The sequence below is a fragment of the Pseudorasbora parva genome, chromosome 1 (assembly GCF_024679245.1).
Source record: "Pseudorasbora parva isolate DD20220531a chromosome 1, ASM2467924v1, whole genome shotgun sequence".
Taxonomy (NCBI): domain Eukaryota; kingdom Metazoa; phylum Chordata; class Actinopteri; order Cypriniformes; family Gobionidae; genus Pseudorasbora; species Pseudorasbora parva.
This window is the reverse complement of record NC_090172.1, coordinates 27,994,838-28,013,502: the sequence shown is the minus strand read 5'-3', so window position 1 is coordinate 28,013,502 and position 18,665 is coordinate 27,994,838. Positions and strand designations below refer to the sequence as shown.

The 18,665-nt window shown below is 36.8% G+C and overlaps 1 protein-coding gene across 2 annotated transcripts; it reads right to left on the bottom strand.

Annotated features, from left to right (window-relative positions):
* Positions 1 to 58: 58 nt before the first annotated feature.
* Positions 59 to 18,480, bottom strand: mfge8a (milk fat globule EGF and factor V/VIII domain containing a). 2 transcript variants are annotated; one of them, XM_067437482.1, is made up of 10 exons: positions 18,226 to 18,480; positions 15,273 to 15,398; positions 14,616 to 14,747; positions 7,084 to 7,197; positions 6,681 to 6,862; positions 3,801 to 3,956; positions 3,570 to 3,714; positions 3,258 to 3,493; positions 2,827 to 2,982; positions 59 to 998 (listed from the first exon to the last, which is right to left on the bottom strand). In XM_067437482.1, the coding sequence occupies exons 1-10, from the start codon at positions 18,302 to 18,304 to the stop codon at positions 855 to 857; spliced, it is 1,470 nt and encodes a 489-aa protein (XP_067293583.1). In that variant the 5' UTR covers positions 18,305 to 18,480; the 3' UTR covers positions 59 to 854. The 2 variants fall into 2 exon arrangements, with proteins under 2 accessions (XP_067293583.1, XP_067293585.1); XM_067437484.1 differs by having other exon boundaries at positions 62 to 998; positions 3,258 to 3,460; positions 18,226 to 18,470.
* Between the last annotated feature and the right edge of the window lie 185 nt (positions 18,481 to 18,665).

Here is an 18,665-nt window from a genome sequence, read left to right as displayed (position 1 = left end):
TTCGAGCCACAAGCAAGGAGATGCACAAATATGTAACATATTTATTAATACTGTTAAATAACTTTTACAAAAAATTCTCAATAGTTGCACAACTGTAAAATTCTCTTCCAATTCGGTTGTTTGCATTGACTAAAATAAAATTGAGTTATAAAATGTATAAACTGTAGTATAAAGTGTAGAGCAACTGAAGTGCAAACAAGTCAATTGATTTGAGCAGCCCTACCACTCTCCTAACATTCACATTTTCAAGCATTTTATTTTACAGCACTGTTTCTAACAGACCCATACTGTATATAAATGAACTCCAGATTAGTTCAGAAAAAAAAACAATTCTAGACCGTTTTTTGTGTGCTTATGGGAAAAAAGAGAATTACACGTTTTTTCCTCTGTGCACTAGAAGGCAGAATAAGGTCAACTATTGTACATCAGCACTAGTGGGTTGTGATATTTAAGACAGGTTGAAGCAGATAGTTTGCTTCATGTATAAGTTTTTGCCAAAGATGTGGAGTAATGGAATATGTCATAATAATTAGGACCTGTATTTTGAAATACAAGAATGGTCATTGGTTGTGAGACTAACCATTTTAGTAAAGCATTACAATTAGTCTCCTTTTTTCTTTCAGGTTTATGTTTTTCAGATTTTGTAATATTCTGTGAAACTTACTTAAAAAGTTGATTTCATAAAATAATCAAAAATTAGATCAACTGAGCCCTTTAAAAGTACATGAAAATAATGACATCAATACAATAAAATAGAGAGCAACAACTGAAGCTAATGTAGATTGAAACAAATCATCACCTACACACACACTTCAGGCAAAAGCAGTGCAGAGAGCCTCCCTCCTGCACATTCACTAACCATCACAGCCCAGAAGCTCCATGCGTAGAGTTATCCGCTCATGCCACTCCCAGGGCAGAAACCGCACAAATCGGGCAAAGAACGGAGGCTCAAACAAGTTCTTTTTGTATGTGTTGTTGTCAACGTTGCCTTGGAAAATCTGCATAAAAAAAACACCCAAACATTTCCATTAGTCAGATGAAATGAACTGAATGTAAGATTGACGTGCATTAAGGCTTTTTTTCGATAGTAGAAGTCTTTTAAAATAACAAAGACTTAATAATAGAAAATAACTAAAGCTGAGTAAGTTGAAAATTATCCATATCCCAAGCAACCAAGCGGCAACCTCCCGCGATCTCTCCTGAAGTCAATACTGAAGTAATGTAAACTGCAATTCCTCGACTGGCCACTAGGGACAGGCTCCAGAAGGGAGCAGAACCGCATTGAGTCCCATGTTAAAATTATCAACTCTACAGCAGCAAAAAACATGTTTACAGCCTGGTACAAATTGTGTTTTTGGCCTATATGGCTAATTTTGACCTTCCTGACAACTCTGAGGCGGGTGATTTTTTTTATAACTCATTTGTTTACGTTATATAAAGCCTTAAAGGTGGACTATGCAACTTTCCATCCACTGGAGGGCACCTATTCAAAACAAATGCTTAGTTTGATGACGCAAAGTTTGAGCGCAGCATGTTGGGACATGTGGTCTTCATTTTTATTATGACGGGACGGGACACAATCGCCGGGCGCCTGCACTGATCCATTCTTCCGGTTATGATTATGAGGTAATGCAGCTCTGTTTATTATATTAGATACATTTAAGTGTGTTGAAAATGATGTTATGACATCACTCCGTGTGTTCACTTGTTCACACCGCTAAGAGTAAAGCGCTCCTGCCAAATAAAACCCGAAACCGAAGGTAGTGCAGATATGACGCAATTGACAGGTGACTTCCTCAAACGCTATGCTGAAACGTCCCGGTCCTTAGTTAAAATACCAATTTTCTCACAATTTACAAATAGTTGGAAACATTTGGGATATACTGAACAAAATATATAACACTGGCCTAGTGGTTTTTGGATATTTTACTGCAAAAATACTACATAGTGCACCTTTAAAGTTCTGAATAATTAGGGGCTTGGTTACTTTGAGTGCCAGGTGGATAGCCATTTAATAATAACCATAATAACCACAATCTTCCATAATATTCACTATACAAACCAAAAAAATATTAGTGGCAGTGTGTGGTACTGCATCCTACAATAACAATTTAATTTAAAGGTGCTGTCCATAACTTTTTTTGTGTTCAAGATTAAAAAGTAATAATAATGAGAATGTACGACATGAATCCATTTTCCAAACTGTGTTTTTTGTCTTGTCCCTAAATTATTATGGTACACTTATAATAAGTGTTTATATTGGGACTATTTCAGGCCGACTGGTAGGAATCGCTGCGGAGGAGCACAGTCCCTGCGTGACTCGCCATAGACATAAACAGAGAGAAGTAGCTCTGGCTACAATGTACTTCTGCAAGATGCATGCAGTTCTGTTTATAAACCGCTAGAGAGCAAAAAGCTACGGACTGCAGCTTTAATTGAACAAAAATACAGTAAAAACAAATACTGAGAAATATTATTATAATTCAAAATAATTTGTTTTTAAATCGAAATCTATGTTTTTAAGTGTAATTTTTCATGTTATGACACATGCCAACAATTATTACTTAAGTCTTCAGTGGTACATGACCCTTCAGCTATCATACTAATATGTAAATGTATTATTATTATCAATGTTGAAAACAGTTGTATATTTTTATAATATTGTTGTAATATTATTTTACATGTCTTAAATGTCTCATTGGATTAATTTAATGATTCCTTACTAATTAAACATATTAAATTCTTATATAAAATATAAATATATAAAAACAGTAGAATGGTTTAACGGTAGTGCATTTTTCAAACAGATATTGTCGTCAAAGTAACCTTATCTGTTCTCGTTGTTTGATCCTTCACAATGCTCCATGTTTGTCCGTCATCACTGTAAGCGAGCTTAAAGGCTGATACAAACTGCACAACTCCAAAGTCTTTTGCTCCCTGAGTGATGATGCCTGTGATTCTTTTAGGTTTCTCCAAATCCAGCTGTGGCATGAGAAAAAACACATTAAACATCATAGACAGACGTCAGACTCTGATTCACAGTTACCTGCAAAATAATAAATCAGTTTTAGTTACTCATTTAAACAGTTATTATTATTGCATGTCTTGTTGTGTTTCTATTATCAATTACGCTTTCACTGGTTTTAAGTAATAAATCCCTACTTCACTCCCCTACTTTTTGATAAGAAGTGAAAAAAAAGCAGATAGAAAGTCAAAACAGCTTTGTAAAATCTAGACACGTCATTGTACTGTCTCACCTGGAGCCACTCTGAGCGATTGTTGTTCGCTGCCGCCCATGCGTTAGTCTTGCCTTGTTTGTCCAGGCGAGCGAAGTGGGGGTACCAGGTAAAGGCATCTATACCCCATGTACGAAAGGTACTAGATGCTGTAAGCTGCACGTCAGAGACGAGACGGGACTTCATTCCCAGTGGATCAGTGCAACCGATTGTGCTGGACTGCACTGTCATGTTAGGGAAAATAAGAGTACTAAATGCTAATAATTAGTAAAGATGAAAAAAAGAGAGAATAATTTCAAAATAGTTATTCATTTTGAATTAATCTGAATTTACCATTTAGCTCGCAGCCCACAAGTTCCATCCGGAGTGTACAAGCTTTACGGCACACCACAGGAATGATGCGAATATACTGGGCCACAATGGGAGGGTCAAACGTGTTTGTCTGGGTTCCATCATTATCTGTATTTCCCATAAACACCTGAAAAATGTTAAAAGTGTCAGGGGATGACAATAGCTTTAAGCACATGAGGAAGGCTTGCTTTGTATTGATATAGCATTTCTTACTCTGTCTTTTCTCTGGCCATTCGCTCTGTACACTGTGTATGTTTTGCCATCAAAGCTGGATGCCACCTTGAAAGCCTTGACAAACTCAGCTGTCCCCATTCGGCTGGCTCCTTGGGTGATGATTCCAGTGAGACGCATCTTCTTCTGCATGTCAATCTAAAATGAGAAAATTAAGAAGATGAAGTGTGAACATCATGTACACCAAAAACAAACTGAATCACTTTTGTAGCATTTTGTTCCTCTATTGCAGCGGTTCCCAAACTGGGGTGCGCAGACTGACCACAGGGGGTGCGTGAGAGAATGTTTGTAATTGTATGTTGAATGTTGTAAAAATTGTCTCTTTTTTAATTTTTACGAATCTAACTTAGATAAAATTCACAGGTCAGAGTATTATTGATAAATAAAAATGTCACATTACAAGCAGTAGTAAATTATAGTAAATCATATATTCATATATAAGTGCGTCTGCGTCCAGGCCCTGCCCTTTTCATTTTAGGCATGAGTGATCATTCATTCATTCTTTACGTTTCTACATTCATCAAAATGGACACCTGTTTAAAAACGAGCACTTTAAAGAAAATAAAGGACAGTGAGCCATCTACATCGGGATCATCTGTGGAGATGTACACTGGCCACGGGTCATGGCTATGGAGAAACCTGATCGAACGGACACGAAAGATAATGAACGGGGAGAAGAACAGAGGCGGGGACAGAGAAACGTAATAGAGGTCCATAACAGAGATGTGCTTTTTAAAAGAGATGGGCCTACATTAGAGACAGAAAATGTCAAGTAAAACCCCAAATACTCTGACAGTTACATTAGTTTCGGGTTTACACCGATTGGTGATGCAGAAAGTCCAAGCCCGCAATGTATAGCATGTGGAGAAGTTTTAGCTAACAGCAGTCTCAAGCCGTCATATTATATATATAATAGCCCGAATATATAAATATATATATTAGGGCTGTCAAAACTATAAACGTACCCTATGTTTTGTTGACTGCTTTAGGAAGGGAAGAGACAGGGCAAAATAAAGAGTGATGGAGATGAGGAGAGAGCAGGAATTGACAAATAATTTACTGCCCACTGACTTAGTTTTAAAGCTATTTCTCATAATTTTTTGGCTTTCAAACATCTTAAAATGCTCATTTGTAGATCAGAAAATCCAAAGAAATTGAAAACTGAAATGTTGATGTTTTCTTATATACAGAGAATATTTGTATTTAGTTATTGCTATTAAAAATGTGATGTTTAACCGAAATAAAGTGGTGGGGGTGCTTGACAGGTATCAAACATTAGAAAGGGGTGCGTGCTACAAAATGTTTATTTTGCATGATGAATATATTTATTAGTAAAAGCCTGAGGAATCACTTTCAGAAGTATTTTTCCAGCTGATGAACAGTAAAAATAATTGACATTTAACTGCAGCACACACTTATAATAAACAGAAGATTATTATCCGTTGGCGTGGCTGTGGACGGTAAAATAGTTATTATTATAGTTATCTTTGGGGCCAGATTTACAAACAGCTTGCGCCAGGGCAAAACCCTCTTTTTAACATTACATACAGTGAAAACATTTAGCTGTAAAGGTGTGGATAGGGTTATTTTTGTGGCTAAACTTATTGCATATGCATTTGTATAAGTTTCCCATTTAGACGGAAAAAAGAGAATCTAACTGGTAGATTGCGTTGGTCATTATAGAAATGATCCGGCTGTGTCTGTGTTCTTTCATTTGCTCGTTGTTGAGCAGAATTCCTGAGCAGAATTTTCATGTGCAGAAAATCTGTGCTCTTTTGGAATGTGCTCCCATGCTAATATTCCATGTTTAGTAAATCTGGCCCTTAGTGTGAACAGGCTCTAAAAAACACTTTACAAGCAGATTATGCATATAGGATGGCTATAAGTTATTACTACTTTGAATAAAACAGTAAAACTGCAGTACTTTTTAATAAATGTTTTCCTGGCATGGCAAGCCAGAAATGCCTTTTAAAAACATATAAGACATATAATAAAAAATACGGTTTGTATTTGTTAGAGAGTAAACATTGTGTCACAAGGTGTTTGGGTGTAGGTTCATGTTTCATGTTTTAAGGTTTCATGTTCACTGTCATGTTTTGTCATGCACTTCCTGGTCTTGTCATGTGAGCTTTTGTCATGTGATTCCATGCCCTCATGTGTTCCTGCCTCGTGTTCCTGTGTCTTGTTGTCATTGGTTTATTGGTTAATCGTTGTTCACAGGTGTCCCTCGTTTTGTCACTAGCCCTTGTGTATTTAAGCCCTTATGTTTGCCATAGTCTTGGTCAGTTATTGATGATGTTGTAACCTATGGTTGGTGAGTGTTTGTTTGTATAGTCAAGTTTAAGTCAAGTCAAGTAAAGTTTTATGTTGTTTTGCCAAGTCTTTTGTTTATGTTTGGATTTTTGTTAAATAAACTGCACTTGGGTTCATCAACCTCGCCTCCAGTGGATCCCCGTGTTACACATTGAAAAACACTTTTTTCATGCAACATTTTTTTCTATGTTTTCTATGTTAGGAATATTTTCAATTTGTCTTTAAAATTCGAGGCACTTGAATAGATATGAATTTAGTGAATATGTAATAAATCAAGGAACTATAAAGAAGTTTTCAGTTAGCGTTAATGTTTTTAGATTTCTTTGTATTATACTTAATATCATCAGTAAAATTACCACTGTTAAATTTTTAATAAAAGGTTTGGAGCTAATTCTATCATTTCAATTAAGCTGAAACTGTCAACTTTACCAAAATTAAAAACTGTAAACTGTCACAAAAATTCTCAAAAGGATAAGTGTTTCTGAAAAGTTTTTCTCTTGTTAATCAAGAGGCAAAATAATGTTTCAATCAATGGGCTGTTTGGCAAACCTCAATCCAGGGATTCTTATCTTGGGGTGCGGAGCTCCAGGCATTGACAATTCCCTGGTTGTTGAGTCGTGCAAGCTCCGGTCCCCAGTGTTGCAGCCCTAGAATGCCAGAGTGTACTGAAGAAGCCGAGATCTGGGACTCTACAATTCCTCCTTCCTCCATCCCCAATACATATGTACAGCCTGCACCATAAAAGATGGTGTGAGTAACAGGGCATGAAGTCTACTTTATATTCTCTTCCAGTTTCACGGCTTATTGTTGCCTGAATACAAACGTTAAGCAGCAATACTGTATGACAGATACTCTGGAATTTGTAATCAAACCCTCAACAATAAGGAATTACATGACCTTTTAGGCTTAAGGCTAAAGACCAGGAAAAGATTACCAGCATATAAAAACTCACGTAGCTGACATTGCTTCCCAACATATGGAGAAGGGCACTGGCAGGTGTAGTCCCCATCCAGATCACGACACAGGCCTCCATTCTTACAAGGTTGGTTTGCACAGTCATTCACATCTGTGTAAGAACACCAAAAATAATACAGCAATGTCAATGTGATTATAACTTGTAATTGGACACTTCTCTGCATTGCAGAGGAAGGGAGGTGTCATGTAACTGCAGCTGAAGCATGTATAATTATTAGTGTGGTGACTGAGTGTGCGGTGGCAAATGCTTAGCCATCAGGTGCCTGCAGGATCTCGAATTTTACTCTAAGTGGACAGAGAGCTCTGTGTGGAGCACAGGATGGGTCCAAGTCCAGTCTGCATTTCCAGTAAACTGCTGCAGACTGCAGCTACAGCACAATTGCTGAAAGTTAACACTGTGCCGGATGCTGAATTGGACTGAAATACGCAAAAAATATTGCCAGCAGACTTGCTGTAATAACAAAGACAAAACTTTTTTTTGGTATAGCTGTCTAATGAGAGATGTCTAATTGAAGGGTTCAGAGAGTCAGAAATACTGTAGCAGATTCCTGCTTTATAAGGTCACAAACATCTGCCAAATTGCAAAATAATGAGGATATGTGTCAAAAGTTATTCACATCGAGCTTTTGACTACCAGGAGGTAGTCTATTATTGTGTATCTATTATTATGTGGTGGGCCCTTATTTGGGTGTGGTCTGCTAGGTACACATTATTACACAGGACTTTATTCCAAGGTATACACACACCAGCTATAGCCAATACTTTGACAATACTCTTTGGCTACATCCAAAATGGCATACTTCCCTACTACAAAACCGATTCCAAAACAGTTAGGACACTGTACAAATTGTGAATAAATAAGGAATGCAATAAATAACAAATCTCATAAATTTATATTTTATTCACAATAGAATCTAGATCAAATGTTGAAAGTGAGACATTTTAAAATGTCATGCCAAATATTGGCTCCTTATGGATTTCATGAGAGCTACACATTCCCAAAAAGTTGGGACAGGTAGCAATAAGAGGCTGGAAAAATTAAATGTACATATAAGGAACAGCTGGAGGACTTATTTGCAACTTATTAGGTCAATTGGCAACATGATTGGGTATAATAAGAACCTCTCAGAGTGCCAGTGTCTCTCAGAAGTCAAGATGGGCAGAGGATCACCAATTCCCCCAATGCTGCGGCGAAAAATAGTGGAGCAATATCAGAAAGGAGTTTCTCAGAGAAAAATTGCAAAGAGTTTGAAGTTATCATAATCTACAGTGCATAATATCATCCAAAGATTCAGAGAATCTGGAACAATCTCTGTGTGCAACGGTCAAGGCCGGAATGCCATATCTGATGCCTGTGATCTTCGGGCCCTTAGACGGCACTTCATTGCATACAGGAATGCTACTGTAATGGAAATCACAACATGGGCTCAGGAATACTTCCAGAAAACATTGTCATACAACACAATCCACCGTGCCATTCGCCATTGCCTGCTAAAACTCTACAGGTCAAAAAATAAGCCTTATCTAAACATGATCCAGAAGCGCAGCCGTTTTCTCTGGGCCAAGGCTCATTTAAAATGTACAGTGGCAAAGTGGAAAACTGTTCTGTGGTCAGACAAATCAAGTTGTTATCAGTGCTCAGTTCAGAAGCCTGCATCTCTGATGGTATGGGGTTGCATGAGTGTGTGTGGCATGGGCAGCTTACACATCTGGAAAGGCACCATCAATGCTGAAAGGTATATCCAAGTTCTAGAACAATATATGCTCCCATCCAGATGTTGTCTCTTTCAGGGAAGACCTTGCATTTTCCAACATGACAATGTCAGACCACATACTGTATCAACTACAACATCATGGCTGCGTAGAAGAAGCGTACTGAAGTGGCCGTGTACTCCGTGTACTGAAATGGCCAGCCTGCAGTCCAGATCTTTCATCCATAACATTTGGGGTATCATAAAGAAGAGCAACTAAAAGCCTGTATTAGACAAGGATGGGACAACATTCCTATTCCTAAACTTGAGCTTGTCTCCTAAGTCCCCAGACATTTTCCGACTATTATAAAAAGAAGAGGGGATGCCACACAGTGGTAAACATGACTTTGTCCAAACTTTTTTGAGATATGTAAATTATTTAAAATCTACTTATTTTCCCTTTAAAATGATACATTTTCTCAGTTTAAACATTTTATATGTCATCTATGTTGTATTCTGAATAAAATATTGACATTTGAAACTTCCACAACATTGCATTTTGTTTTTATTCACAATTTGTACAGTGTCCCAACTTTTTTGGAATTTGGTTTGTATATAATATAGATAAAAAACATTATGTGACAAAAGAAAAATGTTCAAACTCACAGTACTCATAAAAGAGTAAGGCAAAAGGTACCCAGATGACCTACTACTTCTGGCAAGACTCTGAGGTATTATGTGTATGATGGACACTTTACTATACCATGAGGTCAGGGGACAGGATTTGTGAATATTAGTAAACTAACTGATGCTGCTAGGTCACATGATAAGGGCAACATGGTGAATGTAGTACCTCTAGATTACATTCATGCAATAAAGAACATATTTTTTTATATGTGAAGCTATTACTTATTCAAAATAAGTGCCTACTCAAGAGAGTATGTGATTTCAGACGCAGCCCTTGTCTATTCCCACAAACTGGCTTATTGCAGTTATCATAATTCTCCACAAAGGGGCAAACTTCTCTCATAAAAACATGGCAAATGGTTTAAAATGTGAGCTGCATATGTTTTTGCTGTGTACATTACCATTCAAAGGTTTAAGGTCAGTGATATATTTTTAAAGAAATCAATACTTTTATTTAGTAAGTATGCATTATATTGATCAAAAGTGACAGTAAAGACAATGTATAACGGTCAAAATATGTATCATCGTCTTCTCGAGCAGCAAATCATCATATTAGAAAGATTTCTGATGGATCATGTGAATGAAGACTGGAGTAATGATGCTGAAAAATCAGCTCTGCCATCAAAGGAATATATTTTAAAATATATTAAAATAGAAAACGTTATTTCAATCTGTAATCATATTAACAACAATACAGTTTATACAGTATTTTTTTAATAAAATAAATGCAGCTTTGGTGAGCAGAAGACATTTTTTCAAAACATTAAAACAATCTTAACAATTCCAAACTTTTAACAGCTGTATTAGTGCATATTTAACTTAGTGGGCTGCTGTTTACCACATTTAATCTTCTCGAATAAGTATTAAACAAAACTTCTAGAAATACTGTTTGTTTCATAAAATTTCGATTAGAAAATGACACAGAAAGGCTATAAAGACAAACACCATATTTTTGTCCCAATAACAAAAGTTGTTTTGTTCTTAAACTGTTAAGAGGATTAAAAAATTAAAAAATAAAATAAAACCTAATTTTGCCCAAAGTCTGGGCAAACAAATGTCACACAGACATACACACATGCATTCACATCAACAAACACAACTGTTCAGCCAGACAAGATTCACTCAATCGAGGTCATGCTTCTAAAGAAGAGGTTTTGAGGACACAGTCAAAACTGCAATATTAGAACATCTATTCTGAACAGAACAATTTAACAGTAGACCTATGCCAAATAGTTCAAACAAACAAACCAATTAACTAATGAAATTCAAGAGATTTTGTTTACAATCTGATTGTTTGAATCTGTCCAGTACATTAGATGGAAATATTTTAGAAGCTATTTTAGAACCCAAAAGTTGGACTGCACTGTTCTTAAGTATAAAAACCTACTTGGCTTGATTAAGGCTTGACTAATTGCACTAAAGCTGCCCCTGCATGTGGTGAATATGCCTGGCTGTGTTTGGCCTTTCAGTGCTAATGCTAGTCTAATATCTGTAAAATTAGAATTTTTCACCTTCCCTGTATTTTAACCCTTTGATGCATGAATTATTAAAGCTACACTGTGTAACTTATTTTAGTTTATTCTTAGCTAAAAACACGTAGTTCTTTCAAAAATATATGTGCTCATTAATGTATATTTACTCCTTTCAAGTAATAAAGTATTCTCATAGGTTTATAATATGGCATTGAAAATACATACGGGTGAGGGGTTCAAATGCTGGTCGCCATGTTGCCCCTCCATCTTGAAAGTACAGTAGCCAAAGATGGACATACCCTTAAATTCAAGCTTTGCCTTTCGTGTTTTAACACTCGATGGCACCGTATCGAATGTGAAGAGGGGGATTGCCATGTTAATCTTGGACAAAATCGGCCACCGTTAGCCTGACAAGCCAGACCCACATCAAGATATTTGGTCTAGAAACTCACCATTGACAGAGCTCAATCCGAGGGGCGGGATAAACGGTTGTCTTTCAAACTCCCTCTGCACGCGATAGGATAGCGCTACAACCAACCAGAGCAACAAAGGTGAAGCAGAGCTTGTTGATAGATTAAACATTCGCCGTAACTGGTCGGCAAAACTCTGAACACATCTTCCCTTTTTAAGAATGACTTCAGTGCCGTTCTTTGTTCTTTTCTCAGAGAAAAGCTTAACTCCAAGTGTTCCAGAGTCACAGTCAAAGCTGATTCGAAAGACCGCCGTTCGCCAGCTTCTGTGTTTACTAGAAGCACGCAAACGCAACTCGGCCGTCATCATTATAGCCCCGCCCACCGACTCTATACACGATGTGATTGGCCCGGCAAGAGTTAGGGGAATACAGCTCAGAAGGGTATTGAGAGTTGCTAGACGATACTTGCGGGCAGATTAAATTTGCTGCCGCTAGGGTGCGTCTAGATTTCTAGGCTAGGCCACCGTAGGAGTTAAAACGAAATCAGAATTGAGAGGAACAGAAACTAATATTCACTGGATGGTCATATACCTTTTCACCGCTAGATGAGGAAAAAAAATATCACAGTGTAGCTTTAAAACAAATTTTACTTAGCGTATTTCTTACTTTAAAGCAAGAATATAAAGATAAGCAATATCCATTTTAATTTAGCAAAAGTATGTATTAAGCATTGGTTCAGGGCAATTTTGAATTGGAGGAGTTTGCATGCATCTGATAAATCCCTACTTTCATCAGCCATTCTGAATTTATGTCATGAATAAATCAAAATGCTATATAAATGGGAAATTTGGACTACAGTAAATAACAGTCATTATGCAAATGACTTATTGGACAAGAACACAATGCAAGTCAAATGCTACCGTCAACGGTTTGGTTAATAGCCTTCTTCAAAGTATCTTCTTTAATAATAATAATGTGTTACATTTATATAGCACTTTTCTAGGCACTCAGCCACAACCAATGTGCAGCATCCACTTGGATGATGCGACGGCAGCTATATTGCTCCAGAATGCCATCACACACCAGCTGACTGGTGGAGAAGAGACACAGAGATGAGCCAATCAGTGAATATAGGGATGATAGGAGGCCATGATGGACAGAGGCCAATGGGCAAATTTGCAATAGGGAGGAAGAGTTTAGAATTTAGTACATTAGATAATTTTTTAACTACTTTAAACTATATTGCACGCGTTTTGTTTATTTTCAGATGATTGATTCTTTCATAAGCAATAGTCAATTATAAACAGAAAAAGTATGCTATTATTGCTTAGGTACATTTACTTCGAAGACTTTTTGAGTGTTCAGGTGATACAAGTTGTGATAAATTATGCGTCTATGAAGACATGAACGAGTCAGAATCTCATAATTATGTCAGAATCTCATAATTATGTCAGAATCAGGTCAGAATCTCATAATTATGGTAATTCTGACATTGCGTGATGGTGGATTGGATGTCTCAATATAAACTGAATGGTTTAAAATGGCTTTATGTCCATTTTAAAAATATGTCCAGTCCACTCTAGTGGACATCAGGCAGCAAAGAGTTAAACCCATACATGGAAAGGGACTTGTGTGGACTGGAAAATTTTAACAAAGCCTATTTAAAACTCACTATGGTTACAGCTCTCCCTAACCACCACTGACTGCTCAACATCCTGGGTGTGTCTGTTGTTTACACCAGTGCCATTGTATGTACAGTACCTTTATAAGCATCACACCAATAAAACAAAGCAGAGTAAATGATACAGCATGCAGTAACTGAAGTCTCTCTGCTATGGACTTGCAGCCACAAGAATAGTTGCCAAGTAGGAGAAAAGTCTTAACACGAATTAACCACAGATGCATCACAGGAGCTCCATGTATTGCAAAACTGGGCATAAATGAGTCTTAATCAGCCTTACCCATAAGACATCAAACAAATGAATCATCCAGCAATTATGTTTTAGTTGCTGTCAGTACATTGGTATTAAAGGTGTCATGAACTGGCTTTTAAAAATTTTTATACTGTTGTCTGAGGTCAACTAATGACGTTTGTGTGGTTTTTACATTCAAAAACATCATAACTAATAAGTAATAGGCTATTTTCTACACTGGTTTTGAGGCTCTCTCCTGAACGCTGGGTTTTGATGGACGGGCTGCACTGGAGACTTGGAAGTAAACGCCCACAGCGAGGATTTGATAATATTAGCATATTTAATGAGCTTAAGCTCCCCTGTCAGTTCAGCTCACATGAGGGAGGGATTGTTTTGAAAGCAGCAACCCAAATAATTCTCTCGATCACAGGGTTCGTAAACGTCTTTATCAAACAAACACAATGATTTATTTCTCATCCACCCGCGATTGATTGGAATATTATTTTTGTATTACTTGGGCTGCCCCATCGGTAAATATAAGCACGGACGGCACACACACACACACACACACACACACACACACACACACACAGCCCCGGGACTACTATTACATATAAAAAAGACGTTTTACTCACATAAGTGTGTTGCACCATTCCTGTTGGGTCTTATATAGAAGGCACAGCATTGTGTTTTAATCGCAATACGTCTGCAAATCCAGCTCAACCCAAGACTTATTTACAAGCGATTCCGGAGTGAAATGAAGCAAACACGCGTACATGTCTTCCCCACGTGAGCTGGAACTTCATTAAAAATAAATTAAGTATCAAACATTCCTAATATTAAGACACGAAGGAAGCTTATGTAGCAACTGTGTTCTTCCAGGAATAGAGCAATATCTTGCTATCTTCTTCGGCATGTTTATTGCTGCTGGCTAGTGTGATCTGAACGGCTCTATGAGTCAGTGGGCAGGGCTACTGAACTACATGTGCTTATTATTCTGTAGAGGCGGTATTTCGCAACACGATTACGCCAAGATACGCACACGATCGTTTTCTGGGCCTGGTGTCTATAAAAGCTTTTTCTTTTTTTTCTTTTCTTTTTAAGTATAACAGAAATGTGTTCTGCTATTTTTTATGAATAAGTCCCAATGTGGGTGATCGTTTAGTTTTAGTAATTATTTAGCTCTGTAATTTAAGTTTTACTTTTCAAGTTTTATACAAACATCTTTCTAAACCCTTTCATTAGCCCATTGGAGTGATAATCAAGTTTTTAATTACTGCAATAGATACTGACAAAGCTTGTTGTAAATCTGAAATAAGGGGTATAAAACTTACTGATTTGGCAATGTGCACCTTCGAAGCCAAGTTGGCATTTGCACACATACTCATTAAAAACATCTCCTCTTCTGGATGTAGCGATCACCTCACATGTGCCATCGTTTTTACATGGGTTTGGGTTACAAGGACCTGTGGAGGAAAACAGGAGTAAGTTCTAATGTGGGTCTCACAAACTGGACAAACCCATAGAAAAAGAAAAAAGTGATCTTTTGAATTGTTTCTCATAGACAGAGATGAGATTTAAAGCAGAGCAAATGAAAAATAGTATGACCATGTATTATATTTTCATATGAGTACAGGAATAATCTTGATTTGTCTTCTTGTTTTAGTAGAGATCTCAAAAATGTTCCAAACTATGTTTAAATTTGCCAATATACCAAAGTGTCAGACCACAAGTCCAAGCATTTCCCCCAATTTATATGCTAATGCTACTATATGATTTTTCATTTGAAATGTTATGACATCTACAGTATCCGAGACAAAGTTGATACTCAAACAAAAAAACACTAAAAACGTTTCTTCTACTAAGCTATGAAAGAGCAAACTTTGCTCTAAAAAAATAAGAGTTTCCATGGGCAATAGGGTGACCCATATAAACCTAATCTGAAATTTAAATGAGGATTAAACCAGTAAAATTCAGACCAAAATTCTGACCATTCTCAGTGGCATTGCAAGTATCTCCAGCAAATCCCTCAGCACAGATACAGAAGAAGGGCTCTTCTCCAATGCCAGTCACACACGTCCCTCCGTTATGACACAGGTTCACCTTGCAGTAATCTCCTACAGAGACAAACATAAGCAGGAGTGAATGGAATTACAAAGATTAGACTGGAATTAGTTCTTATTTTATAATATGGCAATGGACGGAGTGGTCCTGCATATTAAGCTTTGAGAGATACAAAGGAGTAAGAAGCGCTTTTCACGCTTCTGAACAGGATCAGGAGAGTACAAAAGATAAGAGATGTGAGCAGCATCGTCAATGTGCATGTTGAACTTTCGAAAGCAGATGTATACTTTTTAAGGATAGGAATGTTTCTATGATATAAAGGAACATGAAAGAGAGCTTGTAAACAAGTTATGTTAAGTTGTGATAACTGTGTGTGTATGTGTATGAGTGCAGCACAAAGTATCGTAAGCAATCATCATAAAACAAAACCGCCGCTTAATTAAATGCTGCTCATGTTCTGTTTAAGAAGCATCAACATTCATTGTGCTTCTTTCTGGCTGAAAAACATGTTGGGATTTAAAAAAGGCATGAACAGAACGCAAGAACATGAAATGCTCTTAGGCACACGTTGATATGTGTAACGTTACACAACATGCTTCCTGAGAAGCTGGGAGATTTGCTTTCTGAGCTCATTAAGATTACATGCAGAGGTTAAGACGGGCTTCTTTTAATATGCTTGAGCAAGAAATTAAAGGCACTTTTCTAATACAGCTTTGCATAGATTTACTTTCCAGAATTTGTAGTTGTTGTGAATAGGTAGGGGTGTGTGGCAATCTAGTCGTTCTCATTGCGTGAGCTCTCGCGATATTAAAAATGTGACGATATTTCATTGAGGTGAAAACATATCTCATGATATCAGCATGACTGAGTTGAGCCTGTAGGAAAATCTTTTACAGTGCTTGCATTATTATACTGTTCCGTATATTACTGCTTATGTTATTAGGAGAACCGAAGCGACTATTATTATTACTTGCCACGATATACATGCAGTGTAGAGCTGTCACGATTCCTCAATTAAATTGTGGTTAAATTAAAATACCAGACTAGAATACATGAACCACATTACTAGATATTTTTCTATGGCTGCATGATATATTAAAATAATTTAAAAATCAAAACATTTATAAACCTACACTAACTACGTTAGTATGTTTCTATTGCTGTGTTCCAGGCAGGTTTTTGAGCCCATAAGTTTATGACATCAAATCACGACTCACAACTCTGTAGCGTTCCAGGCAAAGTCATGCCAAACTGCCTGAGCGCAAGGCTAGAGTTAGCTAGAGCAAAGCATGGCAGATCGTACGGGGCTTATGCTCATTTACAATCATTTCTCACCAAAGGTGCTTACTCCTTGCTTATTTGAGGGGGGAAAAAAGATGTATAAGGCAAGAGAATCTGTTTAGCCTTTTATTTTATGTTATCCGTAGGGGCTGCCATTGTTGTTTCGCGAGATATGTGATATCAGAGCTCATAACTGGGATTACATCGCTCTAGTACAAGTTCACGGGTGGGAAGTCATGGGTTTGACTGCCGTTCCAGTGCACTTGGATGCACTGGGAGTAGAAGATTAGAAAAATTATGGGTTACAGGTTGCCTGGAACACAGCATAATTATGCAAACTCTTGCTCATCACGATTTCAAAATAAAAGTTTGAACTTATTGATCACTCAAGTTTGCATGGTTTGATGTCCAAATATTCTTGTTTAAGAAATCACAGAAGCTGTAGCATTTCTATCGCAAAGAAGCGGCCAAATATTAAAGATTAAGAGGAAATTTGAATTACATAATGTTGTTTGGCCAATATTAAACAAGGATTTGATCATGCTGTAAAGTGTAACAACAATCACTGCCCTCTGCAGGTATTTGTTATAATACATAGTGTACATTGTTGTTTTTTATTATATGTATTTTGTATTTAAACAGTTTTGTTCTATAAAACCATATGATTACTACTTGCTTTTGATACTTTATGTAAACCAATTATTATTACTGCCTCATTGTTATATGTATTTTAGGTCACTATTAGTAGGTCTATTTTTATTATCACAAAAATATTATCGAATTACTCAATTACATTAATTGTCAAAATAATTGACCTATTACTCGATGACCAAAATAATTGTTAGTGGCAGACCTAGATTAGTTAAAAGCTAAGTAAAATGGACATTTTTTGTCAATGTAGATATCTTAAATATATTGTTTCTTTAAAAAAATATTGTCTCGTCTCGTTCTCGTGAAAAATATTTTGAGCAAAGAGTACAGCCACACCTCTAGTTGTGACTCATATTATCCAGTGGAGTGCAAATCTCTTTCCTCCTCCCTGCAGTAGATTTGTTCTTGTCATCATCTCGGTATCATCTGAATGGCTTATTGAGAGCCATTCTATGTTAAATTCATGTTCATTCCATTTAACAAGAAAATACAATAATTTTGATATAATAAATATGATATAATTCATAAAACAAATAATGAGGGATCATTCATAAGAGGTCTGAACAAAATGTTAATTAAGACTTTTGTTACTTCAAAACTCAACGTAGATATATGGCCAGTAAGAGTAATACAAGGTGGTCAAGTACAAATCTGTGGAATGGTCAGTAACCACAAATAAACTCCTTTCCACAATAAGAAACATTCACTGTTGAAGTGCTGCTACTTGAACTATATTTTCCTTTTGTTTGCTGTAATAGGCTATACTTTGGCGTAATTAAAGGATGCTCTCCAAAAAAAAGTAAACCTAAGGAAAATAATTTATCATCAATGAGCCATTAAGCTCACTACAGTGAAGCAGTGACCCTCGGTGTATTTAGAAGGGTTCGACTGGAAAAGGAGCCTTATAAAGGCACTGGAAATGTAGATTAAGTTAAGTATGTTACTCACCATTCACGGTGCAAATGCTGCAAATGGTTAAACTGACAAAAACTATACATGATGACCGAGTAAGGTTCCGGGTCTTCATATTGGTGCTCTGCTGTCTGTGTTTGTTTCTCAAGTCCAGGAGCGTTTTCTTTACCGCTAGGTCTCCTGACGTCACCCTCAAACGTGGAGCAGCTAGACGCGCTCAAGCACAGGGCGCGCGCACGGCTCAGCTATTTCAAGATCTGTTGTAGTGTCAGATTATAACGAATCGATTTAATTGATGATCTGAGTTTACAAGGGAACTCGCAGAGTAAAGGTATTATCTATACTTTTTTTATTATACGTTTCTTTTTTTCCGGATGTTGTGTTTTTAAAACAATCTATTTTGTACTAATTGCACAATTTTCGATTACATTAGAAACTTGGCCAGCTAAGCAATATTATTCCATTACTGAGAGTAA

What these genes read in the sequence shown, in the direction of transcription:
- mfge8a (XM_067437482.1), bottom strand. Translation starts at nt 18,304, where the DNA reads ATGAAGACCCGGAACCTTACTCGGTCATCATGTATAGTTTTTGTCAGT. An exon ending in ATAAGAATCCCTGGATTGAG is followed by an intron (nt 3,957 to 6,680) that starts GTTTGCCAAACA and finishes TTCTCATTTTAG; the next exon opens with ATTGACATGCAGAAGAAGAT. An exon ending in AAACAACGAGAACAGATAAG is followed by an intron (nt 999 to 2,826) that starts GTTACTTTGACG and finishes TTTTTTATGCAG; the next exon opens with ATTTTCCAAGGCAACGTTGA.